General features: G+C 36.5%; 1 protein-coding gene across 1 annotated transcript; it reads left to right on the top strand.

Annotated features, from left to right (window-relative positions):
* Window positions 1-14,177: 14,177 nt before the first annotated feature.
* On the top strand, window positions 14,178-15,039 carry LOC148119156 (proline-rich nuclear receptor coactivator 2-like). The gene has a single exon (XM_087898190.1). The coding sequence runs from the start codon at window positions 14,525-14,527 to the stop codon at window positions 14,942-14,944; it is 420 nt and encodes a 139-aa protein (XP_087754316.1). The 5' UTR covers window positions 14,178-14,524; the 3' UTR covers window positions 14,945-15,039.
* The last annotated feature ends 6,265 nt before the right edge of the window (window positions 15,040-21,304 follow it).

The raw sequence follows: 21,304 nt of genomic DNA, 5'->3' as shown, positions 1-21,304 counted from the left end.
ACAGAACTAGGAAAGTCATGCATACAAATTTATAAAATGTTCTGGTAGCCGTTTGTGCTGTAGAAAAAAGATCAGCTTTACATCACTTCAGCCAAATATGAAGGAAAAATTAACACTGCATCCCTCTCAAACTTCAGACGAGTAATGAAGAAAGTATAAAGAAACAAAAATTTGTCAGTCAGAGATTAAAATAAGGCAAAGAAACTATCAAAGGACAGATGGGTTATACAAAATCAGTATGCAAACTCCTGGCAAAGGAATTAAATCTATAAGATAAAATACACTAGACTGGGAAAATAATCCAAACAGGGAAGTAAATGCTTATAAATCCTATATTACAAATTAAAATGTATAATCCTAAAACATAGTAATGTTGCAAATTAATAATTCAACAAAGTAAATAATGATTAAACAAGGCAGAACACTATCTTAAGTGTTTGAGTTCAAAGGAGGAAAGCATCCCTGTGTGTCTAGACAGAGTCTTAGAGCCTCACTGTGCAGCCTAGGCTGCAATTCTCAACCATGACGCATCAGAGTCCTTAGGTATAGAATGACAGATGAATATCTTCATGCCCTTCTTTTTGTTATTCTAAAATTTTTAGAAAAACTAAAGTTAGTAATCCATGAAGATATGAGGTTACGATTAGATTTAAGTGCAGGAGAGTATAGAAGATCATGTACAAATTGAGGCTGGCATGCCAGCTCAGTGTTTTGAAAACACATGCTGTTTTTGCAGAGGACCTGAGTTTGGACCCCAGAAGTCGTTTTTCTTGGACTGACAATCACCTTTAACTACAATTTTGTGGTCCTCTGTGGTCCCCACAGAAATAAAAATATGTTTTTATTATAAAATTTCATATGTTCATATGTTATATACATATATGTTATATATGAACAAACTGAAATGTCACATGGTACAGTACACATATACCTTAAATAAGTTTAAAAACTAGCACAATTATGAATGACAAAAGTCTCTGTCTAGCACACATTGAAATTTAGTTAGTGTTGAGTTCTCTACCCAGAAAACATCATATCCACATCAACATTCCAAATTATTTCATACATTCAGAATATCCTGAAATGCAGTCATGAAATGTGGAGAGTAAGTGTACACTTAAGGATGATTTATGTGTCAGATGCTTTTCTGTTTTATGATAAGACCCCCAGACAAAATGCAAGTGAGGCTTACTTTAGCTTCCTGCTCTCGAGTCCTAAAATCCATTGTGGCAGGGAGTGTGCGGTGGCTGGAGTTAGACTGGCCTGACAGCCAGGAAGCAGAGAGTTCACATTTCATTCATGCACAAGAAGCAGAGAGAACAGGGAGTGGATCCTGGCTGTAAAATCTCAAAGTCAGATTCCACCGACATTTCCTGTAGCAAGGCTCCACAGCCTAAAGGTTCCCTCACCCCTCCAAACAGCATCACCTACTGGGCACCAAGTTGTCAAACGCATGGGCCCATGGGGGACATTTCTCATCCAAACCACAACATTACATATAATTATTCAGATTTGTGAGACTGAGAAGTGTGTCAACTATCACTATTATCACATATTTATATCAAAAGCTTATAGTAGTAAGAAATTAAAGAAATAACAAACAACAATTAGAATGACAAAATTGTCCCTTTTTTCACATGTTGTACTTACCTATTAAGTCCCAACAAAATCTTGGGTGTCAAAACTAATAAATTATTAGAAATAATATATCTAATTAATACCTGTATGCAAGGTAAATATGTAAAAACAATATTTTTCTTGTTTTGCAGTAAGCCAGAGAAAAATTAAATAGAAAGGATGATATATTCTATTGGCAATCTTAATGAAAAGTCAAAAAAAAAGAATATCTGACAGCAATGTACGGGAACTCCATAAATAAAATCTTTCTGAAAATGTCTAACAAATGGAATAGCATAATATGCTCTGGTAAACAGTGGATTTCTACAAAGATAGTAATTTCTCAAAGTCTGGTTAAGTCTTAATAGAATTTTAATTAAAACTCTGATAACATCTAGTAGAAAAATTCAAATGTGTTTCTTAAATTAAAATGAGATTAGAACAAACTGGATAAATTCCAGACAAATTAAAGATAGATTAATGGTGATAGACACATTGCAAGACAACACAACAGGCTTTGGAGCCTGTTTTGGCACTTGCTCTGTAGCCCAGGCTGGCCTCAAACTCAAGGAGATTTGCCTGTCTTTGCCTGCCTCCCAAATGCTGGGATTAAAGGCCTGTGCCACCACCCTGCCCAGCATTTAGAGACATATTATTACACAACATATTTCTCTGGCAAGAGCCATGGTCCCTTTCACTTCTAAAACTCTTGTGACTGCCCAGGAGATCTGCATAAGTATGGATCCACTACCAGTCCCTCATGGAAATGGGGTGGACTCCACAGTCCCCACTTCTCCTGGAAGAGTTCTTAGTAGTGTGGTTGCTAGGAAGCAAAGAGAAATGCTTTCTTCAGTTCTGTCATATCTCAGAAGGGTGCCACATTCCCACCACTAGCCCTTTAAATCATGCTCCTGAGAATTACCCTTGTTCAACTCAGGGTTCACCAAACTACTTCTCCCTCAAAGTGGTTCTTCTGTCTGTCACTAGTGCCTTCGCTGATGTGAAGAGATGATTACTATTCTTCCCCAGGAAGCAGTCACACAATTCCATAATTATAATATCTCCAGGTGTTTATCATTTCCCTGTATCTGGGCCTATGTTTTGTTGCTTACGAGCTAGATCCACAGAGATATCGCTACCTTCTGATTTCACAAACCGTTAACTCCCATGTAGTGATAACATTGCCGAGGAAATGAATAAAATGCTATCATTTGCCTTGAGAATCCGTCTTTACACAGAAAAACCTGTGGCAGTTTGTTTTGTTTTTCTGAGGCTTTTGTTTTCCCTATGTAAAACATGTTCACAATAATCTTTATTTATTTATTTTTAAACCTTTTGAGCAAGGTATGGGAATTCGTCTCAGGATTTGCATGGAAGGCGAATCCAGAATTCAAGGCTAGCCTCAACGGTGTATTAAAATTAGGACTGTCAATGCTACAGGAAACCCTATAATAAATAAACCAACGATAATCCTATTTAAAAAAATACAAGGTACAGACCTAAATGGAGAATTCCCAATGGATGAAACTCAAATGTCTGAGAAATACATAAAGAAATGTTCAGCATCCTTAGCCATCAAGGAAATACAGATCAAAACTACTCTGAGGTTCCATCTTAACACCTGTCAGAATGTCTAAGATAAAACACAGTTGAGGGATAGAGTCTAATTGGATGTCTAAAGCAAATTCCTCCTTCTTCAGAGCTCAGGGGGCCTTGTGGAAGAGGAGGCAGAAAGAGTCTAAGAGGCAGAGGGAGCAGAAGACACTCGGAGAACATCCCGAATCAACTATGTAAGGTTTACATGAACTCACAGAGAATGAAGCAGCAAAACAGGACCTACACAGGTCTGCACCAGACCCTCTGCATGTATTTTAGCTTTTAGTTTAGTATTTTTATGAGACCCTTAATTGTGTAACAGAGTAGTCTCTGATTCTTGTACCTGCTTTTGGCACTCTTTTACTTATGTTGAGTTGCATTGTTTAGGCTGGATGTGATGGTTTCCCTTTATCTCATTTTATTTAGTCTTGTTTAGTTATTATCTCTTAGAAACTTGGTCTTTTCTAGTGGAGACAGAGAAAGAGAGGATATGGAGGGGAGGGGAAAGGGGAGGAATTGGGAGGAGCAAAGTGAAGGGAAACTATAATCAGGATGTATTTATTATATGTGAGTCCTCTCTCCAGCAACATTGTATGAGAAAAGAATCTATTTTCAATAAAAAGGGGCAAAAGGGAGGGAAAGAACAAAAATTACAAGCAAACCTACAAATAAACAAATCCCCTACCAGGAGTGGGGTCTGGGCTCAAGCACTGTACTAATTTTGTCTAATTCGTAAGGTGCAGGAAGCTCTACTTCAGCACACTGTGACTGTGGAGCTCCCAGCGATATTTCTCTCCTCCATTCTTTCCTGTCACCAGCTCTGCCCTGTATTGTCACACTCCTTCAATATATTCTCCCCATAAAGTAGAGATGGAAGTTTCAGATGATAAACTTGTTAGAAGCTTCCGGACACTAATAAATAAGTCAAAAGACTAATAAATAGTTAATAATTTTATATATGCATGCATGTACACATATAGTACACAAAGCATATATGAATATACACATCTCACATATATGTGTCACATATATAGGTATATATATCTATATATGGCATATGTACATGTATGCATGCATGTGTTTATATATCTATATATGTTATAACTCTATCATCTATATATCTTTATATGTATGTATGGTTCACTTTTTTGTCAGGAAGCTTAGCCAAAAACACTATTCAAAGTATTAATAAGATGTATACATAATTAATTAATGCATCCTTTAGTGTTCAGTGGTAGCACATCTATTGTATGTTTAACTCTTAGGAGAACTTGAGTCATCTTGATGTGACAAGCCCTTTCATCAGCTCTTGCCCCATGCCTGTTGGAAGGGAGGATATCTTTATCCATGCTCTCCTTTCTGGAAAAAAAAACTCCTCAGGCCTACAGTTATGCTCAGGCGCTGAAAAATAACAGTGCCTCAATGAATCGGCAATGATTAATGAAAGTAAAAGTAGGAATGCATGAAACATGAGAGGATTTTTTTTTATATTCAAAGTCATTAGTGGCCATTTAGGGAGTTCTGAAAAGCCCCATTCAGATAGATTATCATAACAAGGCAAATTAATGACTTCTTCAGAGTTTAGAAAATAAACTTGATTAGTTAGATGAGAAATTCATTACTCCAAATCATTTTTCATATCTCCATAACAAATTATAGGCTGTGTACAGCTAATTTAAACTGACTTTGTGGTGACATATTTTGACCTGCCTTTATTTAAGAAATAAAGCAGCTATATGTGTTTATATAATAATTAATCAATTAATTTTTGGTAGTCTACCAATCTGATCGATGAAGTTTGTGGTAATAAACACAAGCTAAAACTCCACCATTACATATCATGCCTAAGGTAGTCTAGATTCATCTGGAAAAATACTTTTTAAATAATTTTTTAGTATGGTTTGATTTTTATATTGCACGATTATCTTCTAATTAAATATATCAGTTCAAAGGTGTTATGGAAGATTTCTTGGTGAATTAAGTTGAATACCAATTGAATCCTTACTTATCTCTATTTAAAAGTTATGCTCATTGAATTTCAAATGTCACTTTAAAAGTAAGATATTTTGGTGTGAATCACTTTTAGGAATAAAGTAAAGTTAATAGAAGGAAGTTTGTTTTTATAATAGAAAATTATATACAGAAGTAAGATTTATGCATACTCATTTTCTCATTCAAAACAAGAATACTAAAATTAATTTTAGAGATACTTACATGAATTGTTACTAAAGAGTTGATATGTTTACCTTTTCTCCCTTTCAAACCCCATTGTTATTTATTAACAATAATAAAAAGAATAAACCAATAATATCAAACAGAGCATAAATGATGTAATGATGAGCAGATGATAACTATCAATAGATTTTTTGAAAACATGACATATAAAGTGAGTTGGTGGGTAAGAGTGAGTGGAGCAAGATATTGCCCTGGTGATGCACAGTTGAAGCACAGATGCTTTGACACACAAGGCACTGAACGTGGTCAGGGCTGGGACAGCGACAAGGGCAGGAGAGATCAATTGACCATGGAGTCTCTGCCTCATTTGAGCATCATTCATTCCTTCATTCTTTTATACCTGAATCAAAATCTAAAAGGATCTTGGGATTAGCTTGGTGATAGAGTTTATGCTTAGCACGTGTAAGCCCATGTGAGGGCTCAGTCTTTTACCAAGATTTAGTGAACTGTTTTGCCCCTCTTGAAGTCAGTACCTTCAAGTTATATTCTCTTCATTCTTTGCAAAGCAGTAGTAACTCAGCAGGACAACATGAGTCACTCTCTTCATTTTTTCCTGGAACACTCAGGCAAGTTACAGGGCAGCAGGAGGAATGTGGAAAACAAAGCATGAGAAAAAAGGCAGCGTTGAACTCAAGATGGGAAAGAAAATACTGAATTACAAAAGCACAATTACCCATAAAGTCCTGAAAGGAATTGAGTCTTCGTAAGAGAAAATAGTAACATCTTTAGAATTGATATATACAGAACAAAAGAATAAAGTATCCTGAGATTCAGGACACAGTGAGGTTAGGACAGATAGGGTAAAACGAGAGTGCTAGCCGACAGCCAGGCTGCAGGCTTACAATGGAAACAGCTCCCGGAAGAACAGATAGTTCAGAAGTCTAGGAACTGAAGAATGGAGAAGCACAGGGTCAGGACATATAACCCGGGAAGGAGGATTGGTAGTTCTTATACTTCAGTGGTAAAAAAGGGATGAAAAGCCCAGGAAACAATGTGCACACAAGAACCTCACAATGTCTATTTACAAAACAAATACTAAGTGTATTAGAATTTTTCTGAATGAGTGAGAGAAAACTATTTTGCTTTGAGGCTGCAAACTGTTTAACTGGTGCAAGATTTGTGACGTGGACTGTAAAGGGAAAGCTAGCAGTCTGAACCTTCTAAGGGGCTCTGCACTCTAAAAAATGTACACATGGGGTCTGGAGAGATGGCTCAGCAGTTGAGTATTTACTGCCTATGCTGGAGAGATTTTTTTTTTTCAGCTTGATGCAAGCTAAAGTCACCTGAGATGAGAGAACCTCAATTAAGAAAATGCCTTCATAAGATCGGGCTGTTCTTCATTAGTGATTGATAGGAGAGAGCCCAGCCTATTGTGGGTGATGGCATCCCTGGTCTGATGGTCCTGGGTTCTATAACAAAGCAGGCTCTATAAGAAAACTAAGATGGATCAAGCAAGCCAATAAGCAGCGCCCTTCCATGGCCTCTACATCAGCTCCTGCCTCCAGGTTTCTGTCCTCTTTGAGTTCTTGTCCTGACTTCCTTTAACAATATAGAAGTGTAAGGCAAAGAAATCCTTTTCTCTCCAACTTCCTTGATGGTCGTAGTATTTCATTTCAGCAATAGAAACTTTAGCTAAGACACTGCCCTTCCAGAGACTTAGAGTTTGGCTCTCCAAACCTACTTCAGGCAGCTCCCAGTAGCTTTCGGCTCTGAGGGACCCACCACCTCTGATTTCTATGTGCTCCTACACTCATGTGCACATCCCCCCTCCCATATGAACATACACACAATTAAATTAATAAAACTTAAGTGGTTTTAAATTTGTATGCACACACATATTCCTAAGCAGCATGCAGGCAAACCAGGAGGCATTCATGACGTCACAGAGCAGTTATTAGTAAAAATCACTGGCACTAAATGTGAAGATAGATAAAGAAGAGTGTATAGAAGAGGTGACATGCTAAACTTGTTCTCTTGAACAGTATAGCATTTATATAAAAATGTCTATGAAGCTATGCCAGGGAGAGAGATTCAGGAACTATTTTGTACTGGTGGCTTCTAATAGAAAGATAATATACTATACATGTCCACATAAAGGAATAATACCCCTTGCTTGGGAGAACCTCCACTTAGCTATCCACTCTCATGCTCAGGGAATGCTAAATGACAATGGACAAAGCTGCTGGGGTTTCCAGGCACAGGTTTAAATTAAGCTGATTTAATGTGTAGTTTTCCAGTGACTTGTGACATTGCGCCACCCTTATGTCATCCTTGGTGAGGAGTCAAGCTGTATAATATTGCCTGTTTTCTAATCAGGTTGTGGTTAGTGTCATTTATGTATTTCAGATTATAGCCCTTTACTGGGTACATTTCCCAAGCTTTTCTCCCACTCAGTTCACCGTCTTCCAATCTTCTTGAGAATGCCTTTCACAGAGAAGTTTTTGGTTTTATGGAGGCACAGCTCATCACTTGTTTCCTTCATGGCTTGTGGGTTTGATATTTTATCTAAGAAGTTACAACGATGACAAATGCTGCTGACGGTTTCTGCTATGTCATTGACTGGCTTTAGAGTTGATTTGCTTGCCTAATACCTTTTGAGTTGCAGTTTATGGAAGGTGCAATATGTTCATATTTGTTGTTTCCAAGAGTCTCTCTAGCTGTTCAAGACCATCCGTTAGAAGGACTGTCACGGCTCTTTTGTCTATCAGGTGTCTAAGACAATGCTGACCTACTGTGTGGCCCTTTGAAAATCCCACATGCCAAGCAGATACAGTACTTTTGCTGTTTCCTTTTAGAGGTACCTTAAACTTAGCTGCAAAAAACAGGAAGAGAAGTTACAAAATGAGATGATGGTATTTTTGTAGTCTAATTTAAAGAAATAGACAGATATGTCATAATTACATGCATCTAAAATAGAGAGCCAACATATACATTATACAAAATTTCCATTTTAATTTCCCCTTCTGGTCTTCAGACACGGTCTCTATTTGACTTGTAATTCAGGCTGTCTTCATACCCCTAGCCTTCCTGTTTCAGCCTTCTTGGTGCTGGGTTTTTCGGTATGTTACCTCTGCCTGTTTCATGTTCTTTAACGAGAAATGTTAACTTGGATTAAATTTTTGTTAGCACTGTGGCTGCACACACTTAGCAGTGTGTACACTGTGTGTTACAATACCAATTCTCCACATCCTTATGCATCTTGCTGAGGCAGCATTACTTTTCTGCTCTTCTCAGTCATACATTTCCTGTCTCTGTTTTCAAGGACGTGAAGACCCAAAGGTGACGCTCTTCTGTTGCGTGATTTACACATTCTTCAAATGAGAACGAGTGAGAGCCAAGTACTTTACACAATTATAGGTAATATCTCGTTTTCCTTTAATTAAGTAAATTCTCACAAAATGTTGCAATTCAAGATAAAGTATCCATATGGCAAGCAAATTATTGTGACTTTGATTATAGGTAACGAATGTTAAGATAGTATATTTCATGTTTGTTGGAGTCTGCTAATATTTCATGATATTTATGTAAAGACCTAAAAATCTAGTATATAGATTACTTCTCTCATTTTTTAATGGAAACAAACATCTAGCTTAACAAACCCTTCCAGCAGGTAAAGACTGGTAATATGTGAATATTAAGATCCTAATTTTGGGTTTTGTTTGTTTTTTGAGGATAAATCAATATTTATAATCAAGCAGGTGAGAAGATTGCTCACCTCATCTGGGAAAGTCTGTGTTTGGGATGCCGGTCTATGATCTATCTATCTATCTATCTATCTATCTATCTATCTATCTATCTATCTATCTATCTATCTATCTATTTTCTTATCTTACATTCCAACCACAGTTTCCCCTTCCCCCCTCATCCTTTGCCCAGGGTATGGAGGATCCTATCCAAGTATAACCATTTCTGCAACCTCTCCTGACATGTTTCCTCCTCAACTAAGTAATATCACCTCCCCCTGTTTTACCTTTGCATGCTCTCTGTATCATTAATAATTTTCTATGTTAGTCATAAATCATCCTATTGCCCAGGCTTCTTTTCAAAATTTTCCTCCTTTTAGAATCTGTTGCCTATTAAGGACAATAACTTACTCATTTTTTTTTTTAAATTTCTAGTGACTGACATAGTATCTTGTACCTCATAGAAGTTCGGTGACTTTTAAAATAAATAAATTAGCACATAGAAACGAACTTCATGTATCACTCCTGCAAATTTACATTACCAGATTCTTTGAATTCTGGGATGAAAATTTGAAAATTTGTTTCTCTTTCTTTCTCCCACAAATTGTTCTCTATCACGATATGACACGGCACTATAGCATCTAGCTGCCGTGTACGATACAGTGTACTACATATCAGTAATGAGAAATTATCTGCAAGTGTCTCTGGAAGTCTGTCATTAGACATTAAATGTGCTGTGCAGTTGTTAGTGTCATTCTTCACGTAGTGTATGAAATCATTTAAACAATCGTGGGAACACCTGATCTTGTGCTGATGATGTCTATCTGAGCAATGTATTGTAAAGAATCGGATAATGAGGGAAAATGCAAATATATAGATTTTGAATTAATTTCACATGGCCCTGGATATTTTTAATATAAGTCTGCTTTCTTGTTAATTAATATTCAAGATCAGTGGTTGGAAGTTAATTAACCCAAATCGTTTAATTAAATTAAGGACTCCTTATATAAGCAGGTCTGATGAATCGGTGGAAGCATATGAACCTGTTTAGGAAAGCATTTGTGTTCTTTCGTTTTCATATCCACTTTATCCTCTCTCATGTATTGTGATTACCTCTCAGGATTGGACTGAATAACTGAAAAAATATTATTTCAAATATCATATGGGACAAATTGACAATACTATAGTAAAACAAGTAACAGGACTAACTTCAAATGCTAAGAAACTTCTAGGATTTGGGGGAACGTAGCTCGGAGGTTTGATTTTTAAAATACCAGTGTGTCTTGTATCTTTAATTCTAGCAATCATGAGGCAGAGACAGGTGGATATCTATGAGTTTGGAAAATTAGAAACTTACCACCATCCAAACATCCATCTGCTTTAGAAAGCATTGTGAAATTAGATACTTAATGTGGGTATGTGAAAGGCAGGCTGGGGAGATAGCTCTGCTGTATAGGGCTTGCCTTGCGGGCATTGGGGGTAGTCTAATCTCTAGAAATGATGAAAATCTGGAAGACCTTTTAATTCTAGATTTAGCAATTAGGAGATAGAGCAGGCCCAAGTCTAGAAGTCTCATGGCTTGTGAGTCTGCCTATTTAAGAGAGGCAGTCTCAAATGAGATATTAAAAATGACAACTAAGGTTTTCCTCTGACCTCCCAGTACACATGTGCACATGTGTGTCTTTGAACATGCATGTATACTATACGCGTATAAATTATATAATACATATGTATCTGAATGATAATAGCACATGAAGAATTTATATCATTTCAACCATCAGTTCATTAAAACTCCAAGTTTTTTTAATTTGAAAATGCATTTTAATTTCTTAATGATTATAGTATGAACAAACTCTGGCTTGAATAATGTTGAGCGGTTGTAAGAAACAATGAATATGTTCTTTCTGATACTTCATTGCAATTATAGAAGTAATTTTATATATAAACAACCTATAAACTGCAATTCCACCCAACTATATTGATACAGATAACTAATCCAGATATATGCCCGCTACCCAGAATGCCATAGCATAAAATCTTGATCTAGATCTCATTAAACAATATCAATATTACCTTTTATGTTGTTCTTACTGATTATTTTTTGAGATTGGGTATCTCTACAGATCCCTGGTTTACCTGGAACTTGCTATGTAGACCAGGCTGGACTCGCAACTCACAGAGATTCACCAGTTTCTGCCTCTGAAGTGCTGGGATTAAAGCCATGTTCCACCATGTCTGAACCATTGTTATCATTTTAAATAAAAGATTATTTATTTAGGTATTTCTAGCATGAAAATAAACATTTAGATGTATATGTACATCTTGAAGAAAGACGAATTTGGGTTATTTCGTAAATGTCTCTTTCAAATTTTCTTATTCACCCTTGGTAATTTCCCGTTGAATATTTGTGAATATTTCTTGTTTTCTTCTCCTGCCTTAAAGATAGAGATAAGTATAAACCTCAATTCAGCATATAATTTATAGCAAAATTCTAAAGAACCAGCATTATGTTGTGGGGTATTTCTAATTAAGTTGCCCTATATGTTATTGAGAAAACAGATAGAGCCTTCAGAGATTATTTCAATTATTCAATATTCAATTATATCTATTTACAAAACCTTTAAGAAATGATTTTGTACTATACATATTATGTTGCAGATAAATTAAAGATGTTTGAAGAGGAACAAATATTATTAACTTAGATTATCTGGAAAAATATACTAAGAACTTTCAAGGCAAACTGAAGGTTCTAAGTAGAGAAGACACCTAGATGTCTAATAGGCAACAGAGCAGACTAAGCAGTTAACGCTGGTGGGGAGGGGAGAACGGATAGATACAGTCAGCTAGAGGAGGAGAGCCTCTTCAACACACTGATCTTAGAGGCAGAGTTCTGTGTTACAGGGCAGACACTTTGGAAAAGGTCCTGCTCTGCTTCACTTTACTCTGACCTAGCAGTACATTCAAAGGGCCACTTTCCTCTACCACACAGATATTGGCACTCACTTTCAAAAATGTCTTTATGTAGCACCTGACTCTGAGTTTCCTCTTAGGTGGCCTTAGTTTTGTCTTTAAAAATGTCACACATGCATACACTGTGTTCTTACCACATCCATGCCTCATTCCTGCCCTCTAGCTCTTCCAAGAACTCCCTACATCTGTCTCCCAAATCCAGTCATTCTTATATAATTATTCATTTACTTACTTTTTAAAAATTTGACTCACTAGGTTCAATCAGTGCCATTTACATGCAGGTGGTCATGGGATCATCATGTGATGAACATGTAGTCAAACCTTCCAATTGTTGTGTTATTGGTTTCTAATAGTATTGATAGCTACTAAACCAGGCATATTGCATCTGTTTTTTAAAAGGGGTTCCCCTGTAAAACTTAGAATTTCAATTTGCAATTTGGAATGAGTTTTCTGTAAATTATTTTTCATTCATAGTTTTTTTTGCAGAGAGTTTCATGGGATTATCATCCATTTTTTGACCCAAGAATTCATAAGGGGATGGTATTTGGTCACTAGTTCTATATGCTATATTAGTCATAACTGTGAATCAAGCAGAGATTTTTATTGGATCTAACCATGGGTATTGCACATTCATATATCTCCCAACTCCAATTCTTAACTTTTAAATGCCTGTTAGTCTTTCTAAATAGTGCCCAGTCTCCATCTCTATTTCTGTCTTTGCCATCCCACTCCATCATTGACCGACACTGATGGCACGTATTTCTAACTTGGCTCTTTCTTTCTTCACGTGATTTGCTCTGTTGCTTATTTATTTCAGATGACCTGTCAAGATTGTCCAAGGCTTAGTGGAGCCTAAGCTGTCCAGATATCTGTGAGACTGTACTTAAGCAGAGAACTCTATCATACCTGAATTTAAATTTCCTTCTTCATGCATTTGAAAAGCAAGCAGTTATGATAAAGAATACTTCTCTCGGTCATAGCCACATATAGTTAATTAACTCATTTAATAGCAAACATATCCCTCAACAACAATGTAAACCCAGTATGGAGGAACCTGATATTTCATGTTAACCATAACATCCCCTAAAATTAATTGACTTTACAAAAAAAGAAATATTTCAAAAATAATTATAATGTCCTTTTTTGGAACTAATTTGATTTTCACCATGGCCTACTATATTGGCTTGCAAATTATGACCCAAGGGCACAAAATTTCTGCAGGAAATTTCTATTTCCACCTCATCAGAAAGGGCTCAGGTGCCGAGTGCCCAATTTTGGCTTTACCTACATCAAATATGTTGGCATCCATGAAGTTGTTTTCCTTGAAAAATTAGCTTGACTCATAACTCCAGTATATAAATAAAATGAAACCACTAGGGGAAAAATTTTTAAATCAGTATGCAAGGACTGTGAAGAAGGCGTTTCTGATTTGCAGGAGCCACAGCAAAGCAGGCATTTCTGTTTTTCTTTTGTCCAACAAAAACAGTTTTTAAATCCCAAAATAGTAGATTTTTAGTTTTGCTCTTCCCATTCTTGCCTTTGTAATAGTATACATCCCCATTGAAGTCAGAAAATAGCTACCTAGAGGCAGTGTTTGCCAATAAATACATTGTCCAGCTTTCACCTTTATGTTCATGTTTCCTTTAAGAATTGCTGGTAGAAAATCTACTCAAAAATTAACCCAAAACCTTGTTTTTCAATCTTACCCTAATATCAGATGGCAATTGCTTGCAACAAGCAAATTGACAGCAAAAGACAGCAGATGGGCGTGGAGCCAAAAGAATTCTTGTGTAGCCTTGACATAGACAAACAGCAGCACAGCTATTGCAGAAAAAGAATGTAAATTCCCCCCAAAATAAAAATGGCATTGTTGTATGATGAAATTTAAAGTCATGGAATGAGAGAAATTTTCTTGGAGTTGGGAGAGTTTTAATTTTGAGAGTCCTTTCATCTGTTTTCTGTTGCTCTGCTTCACACAAATATACACAATTTCTGCCATTTATTTCAGAAATTAAGTTAACTTTTTGTCTTGTTTTGGGACTGAATTTGTATGATGAAAAATGTGTATGGGGTCGAAGACGAACTGTGCTCTGTGAGTTGCTCGTGGACAGTGTTTGATCCGTGAATCGTTTCTCCCTGTTAAGGGAGGGAGGTTTGGAGGTCGAGAGGGAGTCGCCGCCACCGCCTGAACTCGAAGTCGCTAGGACTTCTCTCAAACTTGTGTGCTGAGGAGACTCGATGTTGGCCTCAGCTCCTAGGCTGAAATCAGCAAATTGGCTCATGAAAACTTATGTATTGAGACAAAGGAAAGGATCTAGCAGAAAGCAACATCTCTTATCCTGGGCTTGGCAGCAAGGAAGAGGACAAGTAGTGGAGATCCTGCAATCTGAGAAGCAGACTGAAAGGTGACAAAGAAGCTCAAGATGGGTGGTGGAGAGAGGTATAACGTTCCAGCCCCTCAATCTAGAAATGTTAGTAAGAGCCAACAACAACACAACAGACAAAAGACCAAGGATCAGAATTCCCAGATGAAGATCGTTCATAAGAAAAAAGAAAGAGGACATGGATACAGTCCATCAACAGCTGCATGGCACGCCATGCAGAATGGGGGAAAGAACAAGAGTCTTTCTAATGACCCAAATTGGAATGGTAGCTTAACAAGTCCAAGCTTGCTTTTTAAGTCTCAGGCCAACCAGAACTATGCTGGAGCCAAATTTAGTGAACCACCCTCACCAAGTGTTCTCCCCAAGCCACCAAGCCACTGGGTTCCTGTTTCATTGAACCCTTCAGATAAGGAAATAATGACATTTCAACTTAAAACCCTACTTAAAGTACAGGTTTAAATCTAAGTATTAATTTTAAATTTTGTGATGTTCATATGTAGCCATCAGTTGGTTGGACTTTAGATAATTTTTATAAAACTAATTTACAACTATAAGCAGACATCTGATTTATGTCCTATGTACACTATATTATAATAGTGTCATGATAATTTAAGTAGCTAATGCTACTTGGTAGTTTTGCTAACCAAATTCAAGCTTAGATATGGAGAACAGTAACCAGCTTTTTATTGTCTAGTAGGAAAACAAGAGGAAATTAGTAAGCATCTAGCTAAGATATAAAGGCTGCAAACAAGGCGCACAGTTCATTTACATGTTCTAGGAAACATACAAACCCTAAAACACTGCAGGCATCTTTTCAAATAGCTGCCTCTTGTTGGAATGAGGTGAAGTACATAGTATAGTGGTCATTTCTTATGCACTGGATAGGCATGCATATACCAAATCTTTTATATTTTTATTCAGTAGCATCCTACAAAGCTTGTTTGAAGCAGGGAGTTGTGTACCATGTAAATACATGTAATAAGCTTGTAACATATGTAAAGTTTTCCTGGCCTTTATTATGCAAAAAGCAACTTATTTTTAGTGTGAATTTGCTGGTGAATAAGACTATGAACTGTTTTTATACTATGGCCTAATTTTAAAGGTCTCCAGTTTTCAAAAAATTGTCCTTGTGCTTAAGTGCCAGTGTATCGATGTAATTGGTGTGACTGTAACCAATACAAAGTGAATCTGTTGCATTAAGTTTTTATATTGAAAGGCTTTAAGCTGCCAAGACATTTCCTGTTTTTTAAGAAGAGATGTAAGATGAGGCAAGATTCTCTGATTTTTTTTAAACCCAAAGATTCATTTTGTCTTTATCAAATCATAAAAGTGATGATTTTGATTTAAGTGTGACCCAGGATTAGCCCAAACAGAAAGTTACTTTTCAGTGCCTATAAGTAAAATTACCAATTTGTATTTCCTCAATTAAGTTCAGACCAGATATTGCCCAAATCAAAATACTTAGTATACTAAAGGACAAGTTCATAAAATTATGATCTAATCTTGAAATATGAAATTCAAAAATAAAAAACTTTTCCTTCCCCCCCCCAAAAATGTGTATGTTTCTCTTATTAAAAACAGTGACTCAGTCATTCAAGAAGTACATGGGAAATAAAAGCATATAATGATGAACTAATGAGAACCCCAAAATAATAAAGTTGTTATTTTTAAACATGTTTAGCAATAAAACCCAAGACTTAAGTGGGATCTCAGAAGATAAGGATGTTTAATGTCAGTGTGGTTTTATAACATTGACATCTTTGTTTGCAATTTCCCATCCAAGAGATACAAAAAGAAGAGGGAAGAAATGGATAATGACAACAGCCAATGTGTGGTGGGATTCGAATGAATTGTGTCAGTTCAGGCAACAGTGATTGTTATGCAAAAATAACAGGAAGCAGTAGAACTAAAGAATCCTTTGCGAAATTTCTAGTATGGAAGTTTAGTTTTTAAAAAAATACATGGATAATTAAAATTCTGAAAGGATCCTGCTGCGTGTTTAAGAGGAAGATGCTGACATTTTGTGATTTGTCACATTTGACAGATTTAGATTGAGAAATGTATGGTAAGATAACATCTAGTCACGATCTATAAGTTCATTGGGCTAAATATTCAACCATGACTCTGAAGTCATCTAAACTAAGGAACAGATCTAGAGACAACCCAAAGAATTATGTAATGCCATCCACCTAAAGTGTGTCACAGGGGGCTGAACATCTAAAACAATTTTTAAATGTACTTGCTAATATTTTTGAAGAAATGACTTTGATATGACAAATTAAACCATGAATTCCATCCTTCACTTCTGTTTTGATTCGCTAATGAAGCAAAGACCCTCATATTTTTACCACCAAGTATTCACTTTTCTTATTCTACCTATGTGCAATCTGTAGATTTCATGACTCATAACCAATGCCAGGGGGAGACTAAAAAATCCAGATATTTTAGTCAGTCTTTTCTAGGTAGCTTTTGCATTTTATGGACACATTTCTATTGTATTGGTAACACTTCCCACTCACAAACCCTCACTGTTTTGATATTACTCACTCTTTTGTTTATCTTCATAATCTAATTCTCTTCAACACCATTTTTCATTTATCTTGTTGGTATAGTAGCTACCATTCAGTAAGATGGTGAACTCATATGACTGAAATGTTATGCACCAACAAGCTAACTGAACATGTGAAGTCATGGTGGTTGAAATAGTATGCACAAGACCTGTGCAGGCTTAAGCTTGACAAATCCCACCATGGAGGGGGAAGACAGGTACAAACTCCCTTCCTGAACTGAGGAGGAATTGGCAATTGTTAACTACTGAGAAAGAGAGAGACAGGTCTTTTAAATGATGTGATCCTCAGGTTTGGTATGATACAGTCAGTGGCCACACATCTACGAATATGTGCACAGGACAAGCTGGACATAAGAACACAAAATTGTGTGAGTAGGAGAGTGGGTAGACATGTGGGGAGTTGAAGGATGGGGGGATATGATCAAAATATGTTGTATGAAATTTTCGAAGAATTAATAAAAGTCAGAATTATCTTATGCACTGTGTTGGAACAGATAAATGTTTAAAAATGACTTGACTAGGATGAAGATCACTTATCTCACAACTGATGACTAGGAAGATAGAACCAATGGGGAAAATTAATTATATCTTACCCTTTGGCCAGAGAATCAAAAATATATAAACTGCTTTCAAAACTCAATATGCAGCAAGAAGTCAAGAACTCAATTGAAACCTTCACAAAAATACCTCAACAGATGAAGTATGCAGATGGTAAATAATAACATGAAAAAATATACTGGGCCTCAACAGTCATGAAACATTACAACTTAAGCCAGCAATAATATCCCATTATAGATGAACAGAATAATGTGTTCCTGCACTCCGTCTGAGAACCAGTCTTAACTCCTTTTATACAAATTCACTTTCAGTTTAAGCAAGCTATTCTTCATAACACAACATTCATGAGATGGACAGGGTATATTTCCTTCCGTAGACTTCTTTCCTTTTGTCTTATTCCCCTCGTCAATATCTCATATGGAGATAGTAATGAAAGTGCAACTAATTAGCTATCATCATAGAGAATTTGTTTCTCCCTGTGAGGTATATGAGCTATTTAAATGCAAGCAGTAGCAAAATGGTATTCTATTTAAATGTTCTAATCAGAGAGTTGTTGCTGCTGACTGCTACAGAAGAAAATACTTCATAAACAGAGAGAGAGAGAAAAATCTATTAATTATAGGTGCTACATTGACCAAAGCGTGAAAACTGAACTGGATATTGATTTTTAAAACTAGGCTATGAGAAAAAGCATCACTTTTAATTATACTGGGAAATTGACTATTTTGCCATGTACTCCATGTCATTCCAATAAACCCATATAGACTCCATAAAGAGAATCATCCTTGTACTAGCAAGTTCAAACCCATCCTCAGCTACATAGTGACTTGAAGTGAGCCTGGGCCACATGAAACTGTCTCTAAAAACCAAATCAAACAGACAAAAGTTAAGTAAACCTTACTTACAATATTAGAGTGATTAGTCTGAAATTATTTTACACAATAACTTTTGTAATAAAATAGAATAGGTCGACATCAATTTATTATTAAATTTATTCAAACTGGGGTTCTGGATGTAGCTCAATGGGTAGAACATTTGATTGACATGCACAAGTCCCTGGACTCAATCTCAAGGCTACAAAATAAAGAACAATAACAGAAATTATATAAAATAAAATTAGGCAAATAATGATTAAATACTGAGACAAGGATTGTCCTCATCTCAACTATATAGAGTAAGAGCTAATATTTGCTGAAACAGTATACTAGGCACTTTCAATATATCATCTCATTTAGTTCTCAAAGTAGTTTTTCAATACAATGAGTGTTGTTTTCTTATTTAAACAAGGAAATTACTAGGGCTTAGAGGTAAAACCTTACACAGATACATCCAAGCCCAATCAAATGTGCTTAGTTGCTAATGAAGGTATTTTCTCAGTGAGGACTCTGGCAGTCTATGCTCAGCAAAGCAACATTCCAACAGTTTGCCAGGCACGTGTATACCCCGCTTTCACAAACTACAGTCTCCCTGTGTATATGCAATTAGTTTTCCCTGGCTTACACAGCCTATCTCAACGATTTTTTTTTTAATTTAGGAGGGATATGTTCGAGTTGCTGTGATGAAGCCCTATGAGAAATAGCAACTTGTGGGAGAAAGGAGTTTATTTCAGCTCACAGTTACAGGTTACAGTTAACACCCCAGAAGCAGCAGGAACATAAGGTAATGAGTCATAGCTAGAGTCAACAGTAGAGAGGAACAAATAAATGTGTGCATGCTTATGTCTCAGCTTGTTTTCTTCATTCAGAACCCAAAACCGGGTAATGGTTCCATCCATTCTTAGATCTAGTCTTTCCCTATCAGTCAAGGCAACCAAGACAACTCCCTCAAGCCTGTCTAAAAGCCAAACAGATCTAGACAATCCCTCTTTAAGACTCTTTCCAGGTGATTTTAGGTTTGATCAAGTTAAAAGTATACCACAGCATATAATATATTTATCCAGAAACAGATATTGCTAATTGTTGCATTTAGTGTAAAATGCATGGCCTCACTGCTGACTGTAACATAAGCATATTTTAGAGCACAGAGCCACTAAGAAAGTGACAAGAAGCATTTCACAATGCCTAATAAGTTCTCAGAAGTTATTCTGTTTTAGCCTATCATTTCAGTTATTCATATCAGTCAATAAGACACCAACTATTTTCCATTCAGGAAATTAGAATTGCTGTTTGGGCTCCAGAAACAATTCTTGGCTCGGGATGATGTTTAAATATAACTGCTGGGGCTATCCTGGTAAAGGCAAGGGACACCAGCAGAGCTTGTGAGTGTTGCCTAGACAATTCCCGCAGCGCTAGTGTGAAAAGGTCAGAAAGTCTGGATCATATGCTAATTTATCCATCTTCATGCATATCTTCCAGAAAGAATCTGAGTGTTAGAATGCTTTGAATTGAATATTTATAATGTTCTTATACTGGGAGTAGCATAGGGTCTTATTAATCTATGTCCATAAAGTGGTGAGGTTCAATTGTCATTTTCAATTTGTGCTCAATTTTTCTCATGATGTGATCCAAGAAACCTTTTCCGTTGGTGAGTCATAAAGCAGAATTTAATTCCTTGGAAAGTTTATACAGATGAATACCAACCTACTGCTTGACACAAATGACACGTTCAGAAATAAGATGCGTGACTTGGAAACGTGACTGCATGGAATTCAGTCCCGTGGTTCCTGAATGGGCCAGGGAGACGGAGACAGAGACGGGGAGCGTCAGATGCTTCAGGAAGAAGTCAGCTCTTACATGTGAGAGAGGGAAGGTAGAGACAGGCTTGTGGAATCAAGAGAGATGACAAGAAGAGACATAATTCTTCTACAATGCTGAGTCTCACAAGCTTCTATGTCTTCGAGCCTAGGCTTCTTGTCTGTTAATCTGGGAAAGCAAACAGCAATGACTCAGCCTAGATATAGTGGGGAGGGCCTTGGTCCTGCCCCAAAGCAAAGTACTAACCTTTGTTGACTCCCCATGGGAAGCCTTACCCTTCCTAAAGGATGGATGGGGGGTGGGAGTGGGGGAAAGGTGCAGGGATCAAGAGGAGGGGAGGGAGTGGGAACTGGGATTGGTGTGTGAGATAAGAGAGGATTTTTTTTTTTAAATTAATTAATTAAAAAACGACTTTGCTGTGTGGATTATCCATTCACTTAGTTCCTGCAAATGGCTCTCTGGGACTCCTTCATTTACAATTATAATAGCAGAGAAAGCTAATAATCAACTAGCAGGAGAAAGTAGGAAACAGTAACCATTAACCACTGTTTTAACACACCTGGTAAAGAATCCTATGTTCAAGAAAGGTAACTTTTGATTCCTCTTATTTTTTAATATATCATATTGGGTAAAATTCTTGAAAACACTATTGGGGAACAAATAACACCTGTAATTAAAAGCATACTCATTTACATAAAGATTTTGCAGGAGAAAAGAAACTAATAGGTAGAAGATTAGAAACATTTTGAATTCAGCAGGAAAACTTGGTGAGTTTGTTTTCCATGTTGAATCTTGTTCTTTCTATTTTCTGAATAAACAGAGAACAGTAGTGTGGACGGGTATTTTGATGAAGAGAAAAACTGCATATTTTGCCCGACTTTCCTTATGGCTATTTGAAAGTTTCTGGAAGTACAGAATGCTGTGATATAACAAAACAACAGGGACAATAAGCCATGAAGGGATGATTTTATACTTTTGGGAGGCATGAAACCAAACAAA

This window comes from Myodes glareolus, chromosome 18 (genome assembly GCF_982192425.1).
Source record: "Myodes glareolus chromosome 18, mMyoGla1.1, whole genome shotgun sequence".
Taxonomy (NCBI): Eukaryota; Metazoa; Chordata; class Mammalia; order Rodentia; family Cricetidae; genus Myodes; species Myodes glareolus.
The sequence above is the reverse complement of the archived record's forward strand: the minus strand, read 5'-3'. Positions and strand labels throughout refer to the sequence as shown.